At 38.5% G+C, this 19,340-nt stretch overlaps 1 protein-coding gene and 1 long non-coding RNA gene across 5 annotated transcripts in view; one reads left to right on the forward strand and one right to left on the reverse strand.

Moving 5' to 3' along the window:
- Nucleotides 1-19,340, reverse strand: part of RNGTT (RNA guanylyltransferase and 5'-phosphatase) — a 122,629-nt gene that overhangs the window by 78,869 nt on the left and 24,420 nt on the right. For all 4 annotated transcript variants that reach the window (XM_081344852.1, XM_081344851.1, XM_081344853.1 and 1 more), the window contains exons 7-8: nt 9,528-9,637; nt 7,013-7,114 (exon numbers count right to left, since the gene is read on the reverse strand). In XM_081344852.1, the coding sequence (XP_081200978.1) occupies nt 7,013-7,114; nt 9,528-9,637 (212 nt within the window). The remainder of the gene's footprint in view (nt 1-7,012; nt 7,115-9,527; nt 9,638-19,340) is intronic.
- LOC308678062 lies at nt 869-18,919 on the forward strand. Its single transcript, XR_014028587.1, has 4 exons — nt 869-2,470; nt 7,650-7,778; nt 18,474-18,522; nt 18,892-18,919. It is a non-coding gene; the product is annotated as an uncharacterized lncRNA (long non-coding RNA).

Raw genomic sequence — 19,340 nt, forward strand, 5'->3', positions numbered from 1 at the left:
TAAAATTCAAAAAAAATATTTACATAAGGTTAATATATAACGTTGTTGGAACAAATCTCTTTAATGCAGAAAAGCAAATGTGTCGTTACTTGCATGTATGCATGAATTATTCTGAACCAAAGGAACAGCAGACATGAACTTTAGAGCTAAATACTTGCCAAGAACATCAATAGCAAATCATTTTGGCATACAGTACAAATTTCCTGTTTGTAACTTGATTTGTAATTTTTATGTTCTTGCTACTTATCTAGTATTAATACATATAACTTGTTAGACACCACAATATACGTATATTTTTACCTGGATGTATTTGTATTATAAACCACATTAACTAAATTGATGTTTCATCTTTTTTATTTAAATAATATTAGTTTTTCTCTTTGGGTTTCTAGAACAATATTTCATTTATCTACAAGAATTATATATAGTATCATTAGCTTATAACTGCAAAGCAGCAATATTTACAATACTCTTTCCTTATTTTCTAAATAAATTGGGAATTAGCAATTTACAAAAGTAAGCATAGTCTCATAAAACACATGAGTTTCAATAAAAGGTTCTGTTAAATAATTAAAAATTGCACATTTAAAGATGCATGACTTGAGAAAGTAGGTTCTTCAGATTGCTGTTCATCACCAAAATATCAAAACCAAATATTAGCATTATTTTAAATAATTTCAAAAGAATTTATTTTCTATTTAAAACATTGGTACATTTCACAATTAAGATGTGGTATCCAACTGCTAATAGAAGAATAGCAAAGAATTATTAAAATATTACATGCTTGCAATAGGGTTTTTTTGTGATGTATACATAGCACATTTTATTCTAAACCTGTCCATAAACTTTCTCACATCCTCATCAAAAACAAACAGCACTTACTCTAGACCACACATATTTATAAAGGCATATTAATGATGTGGATAAAAACTGCAAAATTTCATCAGACTATCAAAGTCTGGGTTCATAACCAAAGTCATAATGTAGCTTTCCCTTAGCAAAGTATAAATTCATAAAGTTGTTGATTATTCATGGCATAATAAGAGATATAAATGCTAGTATACAAGAAAAATCATAAAGCAGGGGTGTCAAACTCGCAACGTCACGTGACGTGTCGCAACATATCATGACTTTTTTTCCACTGCCGGCAATGGGGTGGGCGCGGTTTTGGCATGATGTATCCAGCCCGCAGGCCGGCAGTTTGACACCCCTATCATAAAGCAAGAAAGACCAAAGTTTCTAACATGCATGCCACTGAAAAGAAATAGCTAGTGTTGGAACCAAGACTTCCAATTGTTTTAAACTCAAAGGCAGCCAACATCAAGCTATTATTCATCTTCATTTGCCACACAGATTTATAAAAAATTGAATTCTTTAAAAAGAGATGAAGGTTATAAAAGCAATACTTATATGTGAGAAATCAGTCCATTTAATATTACTATATCAGGTTGGTATCTTAAATGCAACATGTTAAATGCAGTAAGTTTAAATATGTTCTGATGGAATGCTAGTATAGTTAGTATAGTATAGTGAAGCAGGACATGACATTCATAGTTAGATGATAGTACTCCAGCACCATGAATCCCTGATCCTTGCAGGAGGTGCAGAAAAATACCATTGGCTAATGATATCAAAGGCTACCAAGCTGCCTGAAAAGCCATGCGGGATATGCTTGTTCCCTCCATCCTTTGGTCTCCTTACCTGTGGATTATTGCATTCTGCTTTACATTGGGCTGCTCTAGAAAACCACCTAAAGGTTCTGCAGAATACAGCAGCATTTCTATCTAACATAGAACAACCTTCACGCCAAAAGTCATATGACCCTTTCATCCTGAGGCTTTTTAATTGAGCACTTAAATCCCCCCCCCCGAGGTCTAAGCTAGAATGGGTAGCAGGGATTGTGGGATACTTTGCCAAAGTGTGTGTTCATTTTTCTTGCTTGTTATTCTTTTGTCCAGTTTCAATATTGTAGAAATCTGTGAGTCAGGATGGAGTTGGATATCCTGGGTTGAAACTTAGAGGCACTTTTTTGTTTTGGTTCAATAATACTGAGGGATTTATTGATTGATTCCCTAGATTTATGGCTTATTCCAGACATGTCAAACTCGCGACGTCACGTGACATCACGCAACGTACTGGGACAGTTTTGCCATTGCCGGCAATGGGGTGGGTGTGGCTTCCGGATGACGCCTCCGGCCTGCGGGCCAGGACTAACACCCCTGGCTTATTCTGTCCTATAGGTCAGTGTACCACAACCTTTTGGGCATAAGAGACTGGTTCTGTGGAGGTTTTTTTTCCATAGACCAGAGGGGGAGTGGTTTCGCATGCAGCCTGCATCCTGCAGATAAGGCTTCGCTTGTTTACGCACCCTCGTTTCTGGCATGCCGCAACCTGGTGCTGGTCCACAGATCGGGGGTTGGGGACCCCTGCTATAGGTTTCCCTCTTGTTCCCACTGGACAGCCACATTTTGTGAGTACAAGTACCCTGCCTTTTACCATCCTAGAAAGTAATTGGTATCCTGGAACACTGTGTTAGTTTAATAATAAGTGAAAGGAATAAAAGTATTATTCAGAAATTTCTAATGAGTCTAAAGGTTGAAGCAGAAGCCAACTGAAGATCAGAAATAATATTTTATCTAAGTATTGACAAGTACGAATGTGAAAAGCAGAAGTTACAAATTGTAAGAGGAAATATCGAAACAACTATAGGAGACGGACTATGGTAACAGAAAATTAGATGGTGAAAGATAGGATATGGACAAAGGGGCTTCCTGGAACATGGGAAGGACAGTGGTTTTAGGCGGTCTGGATAGTTTATCGGATTAGGGGCGTTGAGTGCGATAGGGGAGGGGGGAATCTGTGTCGGGGATAGGATATAAAAATGTGTCAAACAGCTCTGTAAGGTGTGGCTGAACTCCTGTGTGTGTTTCAGTCCACCAAGCCTTTGCAAATGCTTCTTTTGAAATCAAACTTTGTTGCTGGAATTCCAAGTGAGTTTGTTTTGTTTTGGATCTTGAGCCACGTTCCAAACAAAAAAAAATCTAGTCAAAATGTGGGTATTCTGGATCAATAAAAATCCAGACTCTGAGACTAAGGTTCAGCTTGTTTTTAGCCTGCATTTCCTTTTAAAGATCAGAATGTGTTTCTTTGAAAGATCCACTGCAGTTTCGTTCTCTCAGCATTTGGGATATTTGTAAATAAAAAATTTCTTCCATCAAATTCTTTATTTTCATTTTTTTAATTAATCCTAGCATTATTTTAATTTACACTCTAATAGTTTGAATTCTGAATTCCTCTTTAATTTTCACCATCTATCCTGAGTACTCATTCAAGTAGGAAAGTGGAATATAAATCAAGTACTGTATATACTTGAGTATAAGCCGAATTTTTCAGCCCACTTTTTGGGCTGAAAAATTCCACTTCGGCTTATACTCCAGTCAACAAAAAAACTTACCGAGGACTTGTGCGCGGCCGAGGCTTTGGTGCTTCCGGGATCACGCGCACCTCTCCCAAGCCACCGCCGTCCGGAGACCTGCCGACGTTTGGGGAGGTTTGGGGAGGTGCGCGCGCACCTCCCCAAACCTCCCCAAACTTCGGCAGGTCTCCGGACGGCGGCGGCTTGGGAGAGGTGCGCGCGATCCTGGAAGCACCGAAGCCTCGGCCGCGCGCAAGTCCTCGGTAAGCTCCGGGCGGTCACTTGCTTCGCGTCTCCTGAGGGAAGGGGGGGCGACTGGAGCGGGCGTGTTTCCTCGCCTGCTGGGCGCCGCGATTTGCCCGGGGAACGCACGGGCCCCGAATGGCAGCGTGGAGCGAGGAAGCGGACAGCCAGGGCTTCCCCGAGAGCCGCGGCCACACAGGGTATTCCTGTGTATTCAGGCTTGCAAAATGGCGGATCGAGCCTCTGCTGGCGGCAGAGGCTTGCAGAGCGCGGATCCAGCCTCCGCCGGCGGCGGAGGCTTGCAGAACGGCGGATCGGCTTATACTCGAGTCAATAACTTTTTCCAGTTTTTGGGGGTGAAATTGGGGGTCTCGGCTTATACTCGAGTCGGCTTATACTCAAGTATATACGGTATATAAAAGAAAAGATGGAGCAGAAATTATATCAAAAAGTACTAACAATTTACTGGATGATCTGATTACCAAATGTTTTAACATTTTCAACAACAAGGTGTCTCCTTTCCCCTTAAAATACAGACCTTGTTGATATTAGCGTGTTCAATGAAATCCAGGAATCGGTTCTAGATTATAATCAAACAAAGCAAGCTGCTTTAGATAGCAAAGACAGAATTTTGTTGAAGAAGAATATTCTCCATTTGGTATTGAACACATATTCAGAATCCCCCCTGCCTCCTTGCACTATCTTAAGTTTTAGTATAAATTAGATCTTCATAAACCTAAACTCTTCCCATTCTTGCATTAAAAAGAGAGAGAAAATGAGTACTTAAGGATGTACTAATTTTATAAACTATCAGGAAGCAATTTCATTAACATCACTTCAAAGAAATATTTTATTTTACCTACTACATCCCAGCAATATTTTTGATCTGAGAAAAAAAAAAAGTTTTATTTACTGGTTTTACCTATCTCTGTGTATTTGAGAAATGCAACCATTCTGATTTTAAGCTGAATTACTTAAACCAATAAAAAACCCCAATCATCAAAATATTATTTATGCAAGTTAGAAGTTAATCAGGTTCAAATGTAACAACAGATGTTGCACAGAAAAGCAGACTGAGCTAGCATGTTCACATTTGGCTTGTTACAGCTGACAACTATGCACATGTTATTAAAATGCAACAATTATTTTCCAAAACAAAACCAATTTCCTCACGCTATGGAACATTGCCTCTATGTGTCTCTTTTAATAACTTCAGGAAATTACAAGTAAGTCTCAAAAGCAAAATTATTGCAATATCCTAACAATTGGATTTCACATAATCGGTTTTGGTCAGTTTGCAAATTTCTACACATAAAATGTAGGATTGCCTCATCATAACTACCATTTATTTCGCAGACTACTAACCTCCTTTTAAAATTATCCATAGCTTTGCTGTCCTAAAGACGAGTGTCTCATTACCTTTGCTATGCTATTCAGGCCTGAACGTTCAATTCTACTCATTAGAAAAAACATCTGCTACAAACATTATTAATGAGGCATGTATCTAGGGACTGGAGAAAGCCACTAACCACCTGGGCTAATTATACTTTTTATTATAAAAGCCAAGAGCACCACATATAGAGAACAAACCTCTCCTCCCTATAATAATTGTCTTACTTGTATAATTTCAATTTTGATAACCTATTTCTTTCAAAGTTATGTTTGTAAAACTATAGCTCCCTTAAGTGTTAAATTTAGAAGCCACCTGACTCCAAAATGACTCTGGGCAGCTTATATTAAACAGGAAACAGAAAGAAAGAATTAATCCAAGTATCTGCAAAGACTGTCAACCAATCACTCAGGGTGCCCCAGATATCCTATCCTAGGGCTTGGGAAACTAGACAGCTTTTAACAACTTGTACAATATCATCAAGGTAGCACCCAAATGAACCTCTGGAGGTATCACAACAGAGAAGGTATACCGGTACTTCCGGGGTCGCAAATGACAATCCCAGATGTTGGTTCATCTTCAAGTTCTCCTTCTCCATGGTCATCTTGGAAAATATGCAACATAGAACAATCTCTGTTCCTACTGTAACAACAGTTTCATTTTTTTTAGTTGACTATCCCTAATTTGTAAAAGATGCATTCCAAATATGCTAACTTGGAAACTCAGCAATTTATCTATTTTTAGTACATTTACACCTATCAATATGATATCCGAAAAAATACTAATGCCAACAGGCAAGATAAAACAAACTTTTTTTTAGCGTTTCTCAGACCGCCCTAAAAATTATCTTTGTACCAAGTTATTAAATGTAAAAGCAAACTAAAAAAAATTGTACGGCTATAACCTTATCAAAAATTTCCATCAATCAATTCAAAATATCAGAATCTCAACAATCTCAGAATTAGGGCAAAAATATGGAAAGGAGCTTAGCACATTTATCAAATGGCAATCCTACTTTTCAGAAAAGCAGATTAAGGCAAGCTACCTACATAAAGCAGCATTACTTCTTCTAGAGTTTCATCAAAATCACAGATTTTAATACAGAATATAAGACTTCTGCTTAAAGACTATTATTAAATAAGGGGTGCCAAAAGTAAGGCCCCATAGGTAATTTATTATATAAATTATATTAAATGTTTAAATTCATTGCCATTTTCTTCTAAGCATTTCCTTACTCGTTCATTGTGCCTCTGAACGTGCCTAAATTCAGTAACATTTTCTCAAAAAAAATCATTAATAAAATGAATAAAACATATTGTGATCAGCCTATGGGACCTGACTTTTGGTATACCCTGTCTATTGGGGAAAAATGTACAAATGAAATATTCAACCTTTGTCACTATATTTTATGTTATTCACAGTTGGATGTAATGTTCTTTAAATCATCCTGACTATAGCTGCTTATTTACTTAACAGGTCAGCTTTCATGTACTTCTGCTCTTAATTTCAGTTAATTGAAGGCATTTGTTAAGTACCCACCTGCACACTGACCAAAACAACCAGCACCGAATTGATCTTATGTTGTTCTTCCCCTATCACATTAGTGAATAAGGTTAATTGGGTGTTGCAGCATTTCATATCCCATATTAGTATAATTCATTGGTATGTGTTAAAAGCAAAATGAACCAATTTTAATATATATTTTATCTGTAGAGAGACCTTAATAAACACCATAGTATTGATACAATAAAAAAACCTTCACGGTTAAGACAAAACATACAAATTAAAACACAAGATGAAAAGTATTGGTGTAACACATAAGCAAGCTAAAAATATTCAGACTGAAGATTTTGAAACCACAGAATAAATTTATTAAACTGCAAGGCTATATATAAACTGTACCGATCTAATGTATCAAAATTACTGAAATTACTTCTTTGATTTACATAAGAACTTCAACTTACCGAGTTCCATCTGCTTTCCAACTTACTTTATATGGCTTTTGCTCTAACAATTTAATATTCTGTTCGTCCATGGAAATAGGTTGTGCCCCAGGGAATCCAGTCCTAGTGAGAGGGGGTGAAAAAGGATCTTAAAATAGTACCCAGTACCAACCACTTCTAATCAGTCTTTCATGAATATCAATTTTAGTATGAGTTTGAATATAGGAATATTTTTAATAAGGTGGACTAAACAATCTTCTTTGCACTGCATTTAACCCACTGCTGTATCTTCATACGATTTCTAAATTAAAGTACTTTTTGTTATGAAGATTATTTAGAACCCTGCACGCTATTTAACCCTACATCCTTTTATCTTCAGTTTAATACTGCAATTATAACATTAAAATGTAGGCATTGATAAGTTGATAGCTACCACACATCAGTGTAGAAAAATGAACTGCCAGTTCCTTTAAAAACCCTGACCCTTTCCTCTGTTTTTCAAATGAATGACTTGCTTTTTTCAGATGTTTTAAGGGCAGAAATAAATATTTTAGAAACAATAATATTTTTGGAGGAGTGCTTCTGGCATTTATGCTTTACATATAGCTAAAAGCCAATTGGGTTTGGGGTTTGTTTGTTTTATTTTATTTTATTCTAGATAGTGTCAGGCTGCTATAGATTTCAGAGATTCAAAGACAGCAACAATTGGACTATATGTAGCCTAATTCAAAAGACTTTGAGGAGGCATGCCAATAAAGAAAGCAAAATGTTATAACATTAAAATAAGGTAAGTCTAAAAAATAACATTACCTATATGTTTCAGAAATATTTCCAGACAACTTGGCTGAAGTACTATGTTTATTGGTAGTGAGAAGGTGACTAATAGTATGCATGAAGGTCTCGGTGCACCATATACCAAGAATCAAAACAAATATATCCAAATAGATATATAGCCTATATCATTCTTATTTAACTAGTACTTTTTATAATATGAACACTGTAGTTCTTACACTCATTCACTCATTGAAATTAAATGACTCCACCCAAGCAGACCACAATCTAACGCCTCACACAACATTCCTTCAATCCAACTCTTCCATCACCCCAAACCGAACCTTTCCGTATGCACAATAAAGGTGAAACATGGACAACCTAGGGGCATCCAAAATTGTGCGTGCTGCTGCATTCTGAACCAGTTGCAACTTCTAAATGTTCTTCAAAGGCAACCCCATATAAATCACATTGCAATACTTCGGCTGGGAGGTAACTACAGCATGAGTGACTCTATGCAAGGTCTCCTGGTCCAGGAAGGACACAAGTAGCACACAAGACAAATCTGTGCAATCAAAGAGGAGCCATGAGTCCTGGAGGGCTCTAAAATTGGGCCCCAGCTCAATCCAGGGAAGTGCAACCCCATCCAGAATTAAATCACCAGACCTTGGAGAGATAAAAAATTGAAAGCTACTCTGTCTTATCAGAGTTAAGCCAAAATCAGTTTGTCCCCATCCAGACTCTTCTAGCCTCCGGGCACTTGGACAACACTACAACACATCACTTACCTGGCCCAGGGTACAGATGTGTACACACTCAAAGACTCCACCCAAGCAGACCACAATCTAATGCCTCACACAACATTCCTTCAATCCAACTCTTCCATCATCCAAACTCAATCTTTCCTCTTATACCCCATCTCTCCACCCCATTCTTGCTGTCACCTGGGAGTGGAGAAGTCATGCAAGCACCCAAAAGGAATGGGCCACAGCCCCCTCTAATACCTACCGTCTCTCACACAAGGGAACCAAAAAGTATCCAGCCACACTAAACTACCACTTAAACCAAAACCAAGCAAAAAACTCCTGGCCCATATAAAATCTCAAATCAAAGTGCCAGCGGCCTCCATCCCAAGTCTTTCCCTGTCTGCAAGGGAATCCAGCAAAGTAGTTGCTTTACCATGTAGCCAGTGGGAAAGCAGTTGCAAAACACACAGCAGCTTCCCCACAGCTCTTCTGCCTTCTCCTGCTCCTGTTGCCACAAACTGCCTGGCACCTAGGCCCTCAACTCTACTGGGGACTCCAATAGTCATGATCTTGCAGTCACTGCCACTTCCTCATCCTCTTCCAGCCCAGCCAAGTCTATCTTTAAAATCTCTATAGTTGCATTCCCAAGAAGGTAGGCAAGAGTCAAGTCCTCTGGAGTTTACTCTGAGCCCCTTGTCAACTGAAGCAAAGTACTACTGAGCACCACAACCATTGAAATGAAGAGACCACTGCCCAACACAGTTCCACTTGGTCACTGTCCAGAAAAGCACACCAGCCTCAACTTACTCAATCCACTGTCATTTTGCCAGCTCTCTGTGCCATTGTTGTTGTTGCTGCTGTCACTCATTCTGTTCCTCCTGCTGGCCAAGCAACTGGCACCATTCACAACATCCTCAAACAAAACAAGCCTAACCAAGTAGACATCCATCTTGGTGCCATGATGGAGAAAAGGTATTACAGAATATTCAAACGGCATTTTAAAAATTATATTCACGTACCCTTTCCAGCCACAAAATTGTTGGCATTTAAGTTGGATTTCTCCTAACCTTGGTTGAGTTGTTACTTGAATTACACGTTTAACTGATATTCCTTCCAAAAACACAGCACCCTAAAATGTAAAAAAAAACATTACAATTTTAGAATACTATCAGCAACACTCAGAATATTTCAAATTTGATTAACATTTCAACTTTTAGTGAATTTAATTTTAAACTTAGAATTGATTTATTAGATTATGTGCCATCAAATCAGTGTCAACTCTTAGCAAACACATAGATTTTCTCCATGAGGATCTGCCCTAATCTGATCTTCAGATTACCACTTTCACTGAGCCCATCCAGCTTGCAAACTTAGATTTTTTTTTCTTTTAATGACCCTGTAATCCCTTGCATCAGGATGGAACTGCAAGGTTGACTCAGCCTTCCATCCTTCCGAGGTAGGTAAAATGAGGACCCAGATTGTTGGGGGGAATAAGCTGACTTTGTAATAATGCCGCTTGGGGGGGGGGGTGTGAAAGCCCTAATAAGCAGGCATATACATAGAATGAAGGCTACTGCTAAGCTTGTAAGCCGCCCTGAGTCTTCAGAGAAGGGCGGGATATAAATGGAATTAAAATAAAATTTAAAAAAAACCTGCAAAGACCGAATGGAGCTGAGCATTTACTGGCCAGAAGCCCTTCCGGAGCTCACAGCAGATATTTCTCTTTGCGCCCAGAGACAGAAATATATGCTGCTACCTAGGATCAAACTCACAGCCTCCTGATTGTGAGGCAAGAGAGCTACACCTCTGGGTCACCAACCCGCTCAGCTTGCAAAGTTAGAATAAGAGAAAGAAATTAAGAAATACAATAAATGTCTGCCATCCCTTCACTGGTAATGCATGATTTAATCAAAACCTAATCTTCTATCAAATTCCAATGCATAATTTATAGAAGCCACTATCATAACATGGTCATTAAACATAACCATAGGGGTAAAAGACTGTAATAGCTACTAATTGTTATGGCTCAAACTGAAAGTCTAGGATCAGAAGCAACAATCTAAAGACACAGGGAAAGTTGCTTGCTCAAAGTAATAGAAAATTTCTTTCTGAGAAGATTTCTAAATGCAAAAGAAAAAAAGATGCAAATTTGAAGAATTAAAAAGAACTGGAACAATGGAAATAATTAAATGGGAATTAGAGAAACAATGTGTAATTTATTAGAAGCCAACAGGCATCATCTTAATCTCAAAATTAAATTAGCCATGATATTCTGTCAGCCTGAGCTTCAATGACAGAAATGCTCAATTCCGTTTGTGTCTGGACTGATTACCATCCTTGCCACCATCAGACAATAATAAAAAAAAGAGAGTTGGGTAAATTATAGGTAGTCCTTTATTTACAACCGTAATCGAGCCTGGCAATTATGGTCTTAAGTTGTGAGGTCGCAAAGTGTGACTGGACCCATTTTTACAACCTTAAACAAACTTATTGTTTGTTATGGTTTTGTAAATCAAGGTCACCTAGCCACATAAATGTGGACTGGTTGCCCAAAATATGGTCACATGACTACAGGGAAGCGGTTTGACATTGGAATGGGTTAGGTCCATTTTGGGAGGTCTGCTATAACTTAAAACAATCTCTAAGCAGCTGGTCAGAACTACCTCTATCCACATGAAGTTTGAATTATCCACTATGAACAATGTTTTAATTCAAATAGCATTGACCTAGAAATTCAAAAGTTATACTTAGTATAAATCTTAGTAAATGACATCTTTAACCCTTGAACATGTTATAAGTATATAAAACTATTGTATAGGGTTTTATACTGTATGGTGTATGGATTTTAATTATATTTATTTTTCTTGGATTTTGACTTATTATACACCACCAGAGCAATTATGTTCAAGCTGAGCAGCCTCATTCATTCATTCATTCATTCATTCATTCAATAAATATAATGGGAAAAGATATCTTAGCTTCTATTTATTCAGCCATTTTACTTTCCATCTTGTTTTGAATCATGTTGAGGGGGGCATCACTGAGATGAAACTGCCACACACTAAATCAGACATTTAAAAAATGAAGCCACTACTGTAAACATGGCATTTAATCAACAAGCACAGAGCCAGGAAAAATAAGGAACTATGATTTAAGATGCAGCCAAATCATAAATTTGTCAAAATATTTAAAAGACACAAGGGAAGGAAGCCATTTTATAATCTGAGACAGAGTGTGTCAGGACAAAGGTAGCTCTCTCCGTTTACCATTCAGCATACTTACATGCTTGAACAAGTTATTTAGAACAGTTTCCCTTGCTAACCCGAATAAATGAAGTCCTTCAGATTAATCATCAATGCAATGGGCATGAATTTGGGCAGACTCAGGGAGACAGTGGATGACAGGAGGTCTGGCATGTCCACTATGATGTCTTTTGTTTAAAGGAGATAAAACATTGTAATTAAACTCAGAAATCAATGGAAGCACTAGATAAAACTCTTATCACCTTTTAAGTAGTCAAACACTTTTCAAAAACAGCTACAGGTTGGCTGGGCTCAACAGACTATCTGTTGAATCAACAACCGAGTAACATTAGGTAACAAACCATGGCTTACAAACCCCAACATATTAAGTGAAAACCAAATAAACCATACAAAAGCCTAGCTAGCACTACCTTGAAATTAAGTCTCCAGGTTGTTATAAGGTAACTTTTCATCAACTGTACTCAGATCACTTTTCACTATCTAATATAACAATAATATAATTCACCAATTCCACCAGAAAATAATTCTATAGATTCTTGCAGGAACAAATGATGAAAGAACAGTTTATGTTGGCCTAGTTAATGATAAATAATAAGTGAATTTAATGACAGTTTTGCCTAATAACAGCAAACTTTCAAGAGGATTTCCTTTAATTTTGATCCTCAATAAAAGGATCAAGGTAAAGACACGAACACAAAATAGAAAATACTGACTGGGTTTACATATTTTGCTAAACTAAAACCAAATTATTTTAGTTTAGCTCAGTTAATTCTAGCAAGAAAGTTGCAACTCAACCTTTTCATAAAACATGATTAGATATATCACTTATTGCAGATTTGTCTGAATAAGATTTCTCTTGATGACAATTGTGGATTGATTTCTGTAAAGGTATGGAATGACTAGTAAGCCTTGATACACAACAGGATTCAAAGTTATGTAACTGAAATCTGTATCTCTAGCTAGAGATTCTTGTTTGAGTTAATGCTCTTTTCAGCATATATCACTCAGGATGAAAAATTGCTATCATGAAAGAATCTTAATAGAAAAATAACAGAAAATAGGAAAAACCCAATCTTAATTTAAAAAAGAAAAAAGAAACTAGCAACTAATCAAATGAGCAGCAAGGCTATTTCTGGCCCGCGAATCTGGGCATGTAGCACTCAAACTGGGATTAGGTGCATGCTGCCATGTCACCATAAGGGCAGCTCCACAGGAGGTAGAGGCTTTTCGTACCAAAGTGATATGGGAGCTAGTTGTGTTCTGTTGGCTGTGCTTTGTAGATGCTTTACAGAATGGAGGCAAACATGGCTTATTCTGCAGCCAACTCTCCGGAAGCAACAGAAGGACATGTTAATGAAAACTGCTCTGCCCTAGTTATGCATCTTCCAACCCAGGTTTGCTCACGTTTTAAAGCAACATACCACTACTAAAATTGCACATCCCCAGCATCAAGTAAAAGGGGAGTGCTATGGAGGTGGGGGCTAAGCATTTTCAAGAACAGTCCTGCAAGGAGACAGGGATTGGTGCATATCATCCTTTGGATCTGAATTTCAGTCCTGGGGAGTTGTGCATATGGAGTGCTGAGTCAGGCTGGCAGGGAGGGGGGATTGTTGATGTGGGGAAGATAGGAATTCACAACAGGTTGGATAGGAGTGGAATACTGAGATGCATCAAGTTTGGTGGAATAGTGCTCTGGAAACAAAAGTGGCAGGAGCAGCCATAACTGGGCAATTTATTTATCATCTAGTTTCAACATTTAGCTACCAATCACAGAATCAACCGCTAATTACAGGGATGGCTAGAATGCTTGTTTATTCACTTAGCATTTATTTATTAATAAAATATTTATGCCACGCAACAGCTCTGGGCAGCCTGACATGAACAAGAAGTATAAAGTCAAGAATAAAACCTAATGAAGCATCTCCCAGAAAGAACAACAAACAAACTGTATCTCCCACCAGAATAGGCATAAAGTCCCACCTGAGACTGGATTGTGTGAAAATGTGAAACTAACTTGAAGTTGCCATCACCTAAAAATAGAGGTGGCATTAGTGCAGAGAGGACAAAAGCCAAAACATCTTTCAAGAGAAAGATAACAATCAACATGTTACCAAAGGAGCACACAGAAAAAACTCCTAAACCCGTCAACAGCTACCACACTTATGAATCAACAAAGCAAGAATTTTAAAGGATAAAAGGGGCCCTAAAACCCATCCTTCTTGCAGTTGTTCTGGATGAAGACTTGGTGGTTTCCATCGATCTAGCTAGTATATGGACAGCCTAGTTGAGAAATGCATTGGTTACCAGATAGTCATTTGTGTGTGAGAGACAGGAGGAGAATCCAGCGAAACTTAGCTGAAACTTTGAATTCATCAAGTCTCCATGTATTCCATCAGAACTTTATGTATCCCACTGTTCAGTTTATTTGCTTGTGTTTCTAAATATTTCCTGGCGGTTAATCAGAGTTGCGTTGTTTCATATACTCTAGAGCAGGGGTCTTCAAACTTGGCCCTTTTTATGACTTGTGGACTTCAACGCCCAGAATTCCTCAGCCAGGCACGCAGGCTGAGGAATTCTGGGAGTTGAAGTCCACAATTCATAAAAGGGCCAAGTTTGAAGAGCCCTGCTCTAGACCCACCTATCTAGAAAAGCCAGGTAGAGAGCAGGACAGGACTACGAAATCTGCAGGTCCAACAAGCTATGTGTACAAGTGAATATCATAAGACTAACCTGGATACACATGTAACGTACCCAACCATACTAGCCCACATTTTTCTGGGGAGAGACATGTTTTCAATTCTCTTTTATAGTCTGGTAAGCTAATGGCCACACAAATCTTCAGGGGATGCAGTTTCAGAGAACCGGCATGATAATAGAGAAGGCCTGTTGCCTGAGTCCTGTTAGAAGGTATTGTTAATCAATAGGACAAGCAGCACATTTAACTGCACCCAGAAGTCAACCGGTAACCAATGCATTTCACAAAACATGGGGGCTAAAAGGGCATGCCCATTACTGTTCATGCTGCTGGGTTCTAAACCAGCTGTAGCTTTTGAAGAGTTTACAAGCCCCACATACACCATATTGCAATCATCCTTCCATGAGATGAAAAACGTCATGAGTGATCATACGAAGGACTTCTGAGTCCAGGAAAGGGTGCATTTGGTACACAAAATCATCTGTTGAAAGGCATTCTGCCACGCTGTCTTTCAAACAGAAGCTGCGAGTCCAAAAGGATCTTAGATTGTGCAGCAGACCAAATGAAGTAGCATGAGTCCTTTCTAGATCAAAGATAAAAGATCTGTAGCACCAGGTGACCTAAGGACACACAGCCATTCAACCTTGTCAGGTTAAGCCTAAGCTTCTTCCTTCCCATTCCAACATTCAACTTCCTCCAGGAAGCGCATATGGCTTTAATGTTATCATTTGGGTTTGCCTAGGGCAGGGGTAGGCAATCCTGGCTCTTTTATGATTTGTGGACTTCAACACCCAGAATTCCTGAACCAGCCATGCTGACTCAAGAATTCTGGGAGTTGAAGTCTACAAGTCATAAAAGAGCCAAGGTTGCCTACCCCTGGCCTAGGGTCAAGATATATACCTTAAGAGGTACCAGCATATTTCTGATATACCAGATGACCTGATTCAGAGACTTCATGTAAATGTTAAACAGGAAATTTAACTGTTCATCAAGGCTTGAAATTCCACAGAAATTACAACCATCAGACTCAACCTCTCTCTTCCAACCAACATCAACTGGACTGACCATGGAGAAAGGAGATCCATCACTTCATACAGTCAGTCCAGAAGTGTACCATAATCAGTGGTACTAAAAGCTGCTAAGAGATCAAGAAGAACCAGGATTGTTGCACTGCCACGATTCCAGTTCCATTACAACAGGGATGTCAAACTGCCAACCTCACGGCCGGACGCATCATCTGGAAGCTGCGCCCACCCCATTGCTGGCAATGGCAAAACAGTCCCGATACGTCTCGCAACGTCACGTGACATCGCCAGTTTGACATGTCTGCATTACAACATCAAACAGTATCTCAATATTATGTGCCAACCTGAACTTAGCCATATATTTTGCTAATATAACTAAAGTCAACTTATATAAGTATAATGAGCAACTCTTTCCAGAAACAGAGTTATTGAAATATATAAAATCACTCCTAGCTACAGTTCCCTCTAAAGCAGACATGTCAAACTCGCGACGTCACATGATGTCGCACGACGTATCGGGTTTCTTTTAGAAACAAGAACTGAAAAGGATAGTGTCTAGACACTTGCAGACTTTTCAGAGGATACCAAATCATCCTGACCCTTTTAAGTCCGAGTTCTTGTTTCAAGAATCAGCCACAGTAGCTCTGATTGATGGCTTCTGCCAGAAAGACATACAGGGTGACTCTTTTGAGTCTACTTGATCTATTGGTTCTCTTAGCAGCTTTTTGCCACTTGCAGGGATGGTCTCAGAGAACGGCACTAAGGGACCATGCTGCCTCCTTGTCAATATTGCTACAGGTTACATACAAAGTTTTCTTCGATTCCCCAATACTATTTAACAACTATATGAAACTGCTGGGTACAGTCATCAATCCACTTCTCTGAAACATCTGAATCTGGAAAGGATACATATATTCTGAACCAGCATCTAGATACAGTAATATGAGTTAATAAACTCTTGTCTGAATCTTGTCAAGATACAGGCCTTACAGACAGACAGCTCCTACATACACGTAGAGCAAATGGGATTGCACTACCTCAGGGGGGGAAAAAGGCTAGAGTTAGGCTTATTTGAGATGGGGTTTCCATGAATCACTGTCATCAAATGCTCAAAACAACTTCATCTAGTACAGAAACCTCCCTTTTTGCTAGATGGAGACAGCTGGCTGCTATTGTTCATGCGCTACTAATTGCATTATTGTAATGAACTGTAGTGGGTAACCCTTGAATAGGGTTTAAAACTGCACTCTGTGCAAAATACAGCAACACAGTGAAGCAACTGCAAAGGCTGCCAATTGGCTACTGAGCAAGGTCCAAAGTTCTGATTATGATTTACAGCAAGGGTCCCCAACCTCCAGTCTGTGGACCAGTACCGGGCCACGGCATACCAGCAACCAGTCTGCACAAATAAGCAAAGCCCCATCTGGGAGATGGAAGGTAGCACACAAAACCATGCACCCTCCAGCCTATGGAAAAACCTTTCTCCATAGAACCACTCCCTGGTGCCCAAAAGATTGGGGATCTCTGATTTACAGTACAGCCATCAAACAGATCAGACCTGGTCAACCATTGAGATGGACAGGGGGGAACTTGCTGTCTGTGCTGAAAGCTGAAAAATACTCTTTACTACTTACTTGTGGTCATAGTGGTTTGATCAAAAAAGTATGTGGTTCTAAAGAAAATTTAGCACTGCATCTGTAACTCACAAACAAAGTTCCCCAAAGGTCTTACTTCAAGAGCTGTTAAATCTTTAAAAACAAGTATTTTCTGATAAAATAATAAGCAAGACCGCCAAGGAAGCCTGGACATTTTTGATTCAGTCAATCAAGAAAATGAATTATTTTTTTCTTCTGCCAAATCACTGCAAATTTCTTTGGTAAGTCCTCAGAGACCTCAGCCAATAAAAATCCTAGACAAACATGGGAGGAACATTTCAAAAACTTGTAGGAAAATCCTGACATGACATGAATAGGGATTATCCAATTATGAATAACTGTCCAGTACGCTATCGGTTTCCTTGATAGAGGTGGATAAACTGGTAAGAGTCTCTAAGCATGTAGAAGGAAGCATCTGGTGAATTTGTCCTACCTGAAATAATGAAAATGAGCCCAGATTGATGGGCCCCTTTGTTAATTTCTTTGTTAATCTTAAAAAAAACATTTTAACATATAGTTGAAACCATAACAAAGAGAAAGAGGAAAATGAAATAAAAGAAAAAATAGATTTACAAGCTATAAAAAATTAAAAGAATTTTCAATGTGACATTAGATTAGTACTCATATAAAGCTGATCTTACATTAATTTATTATTAATCATGTTAATATTAAGCATGTTATAATTAAAATACGACATTTTAAAGTCTTACATTAAGAAACACCCAAACTTTGGATGTGGCATAAGTTCATGCACTGTGTCGTTCTCTATAAATGGTTTCCAGATTAAATTAAATTCAGTTATCAGACTTGTTTTTAACTACAAAGTTATTTTTTGACAATAATGCATATTCCCACAGCTAGTTTGCTACTGTTCTAAAAAAAAGGAATTATGTGTAATTTCTAGTAAGAAGGATAAAGTATCAAAGCAGCTGTACAACACCAACTGTGTATGTTTTGTAGGAATATTAATGCTTAGTACTGCAGCAAAATAACTGGCAGAAAATATATTCAAAATTTGGTTCATTCTAGGATGAATCACCTTCCAGGATCGTTGAGCTTTATGACATTGCCACCGAGTCTAAAAAGAAATGATCCATCCTGATTATTGTATTTACAGCAGAATCTGAATGATCGATTTTGGCAATCAACAGTGGTATAATATAGCAATAAAAAAAGTAATCTTGCACCAAGGTGTAATAGTTATAGTAAATTTTAATAACTATCTTCTACTGTTATTCACCTGGTTTCATTATCAATTGTTCTGTATCTATTCTGTATCTATTTAAATTCTGTATCTATTTAATTCTACATTCTTTAATTTGTTTAGTTTTGAATCATATTCCAGTAACAAAACACATGAACAATAAGCCCAGCAGGTATGTTGAAGTTTTGTTACAAACTTTTCAAGTTTTGTTAGGTCTCTAAGAGTTCACCCTGTTTCTGTCATTCGTTTCAAACTATTCTACTTGAAGATAATGGAACAAATAGGGTTATTTCTGACTTTTATTTATTTATTTATTTATTTATTTATTTATTTATTTATTTATTTGATTTGTATACCGCCCTTCTCCCTAAGGACTCAGGGCGGTGAACAGTGACATAAATATCAGAATGCACAAATATAGATATTGAAAACAAATTAAACCCTAATTTTGCCCAAATGCAGAAGATAAGTTACCTTAAAACAATAATTACAACAGAACCCGTCAGACCAGACCGGATTGCTCAAACAGATATGTTTTTAGGTCGCGTCGAAAGGAGCGAAGGTCGGGAGCCATCCGGAGCTCAACCGGTAAACGGTTCCATAGGTCAGGCGCGCCCACAGAGAACGCCCTCCCTCTGGGAGCCACCAGACGGCATTCTCCGAACGGCGGAACCCTTAGGAGGCCCTCTCTGTGGAAGCGCACTGGACGGAGGGACGTTGACGCTGGCAGCAGGTGATTCCTAAGGTACTCCGGACCTGTTCTGAACCAGCCAACTACCGGCCTTGTAATAAGGCAAACCCCTGTTCAAGTAGTAGAGACTGGAGAGCGTCTGAGGCTGCAAAGCGTCTGCCAAGTTTAATTCACAAGCAAAACAACAGAACAAGAAACACAAGAACTTGAATCCTCAAGCGGAAGGGTTGCTTTCAGCAACCAGCCCCTCCCCAAACACTCCTTTTATTTAGAGTTCAGGGCGTGGTCTCCCTGTGCCT

This window comes from Vipera berus (genome assembly GCF_964194415.1).
Source record: "Vipera berus genome assembly, chromosome: 1".
NCBI lineage: Eukaryota > Metazoa > Chordata > Lepidosauria > Squamata > Viperidae > Vipera > Vipera berus.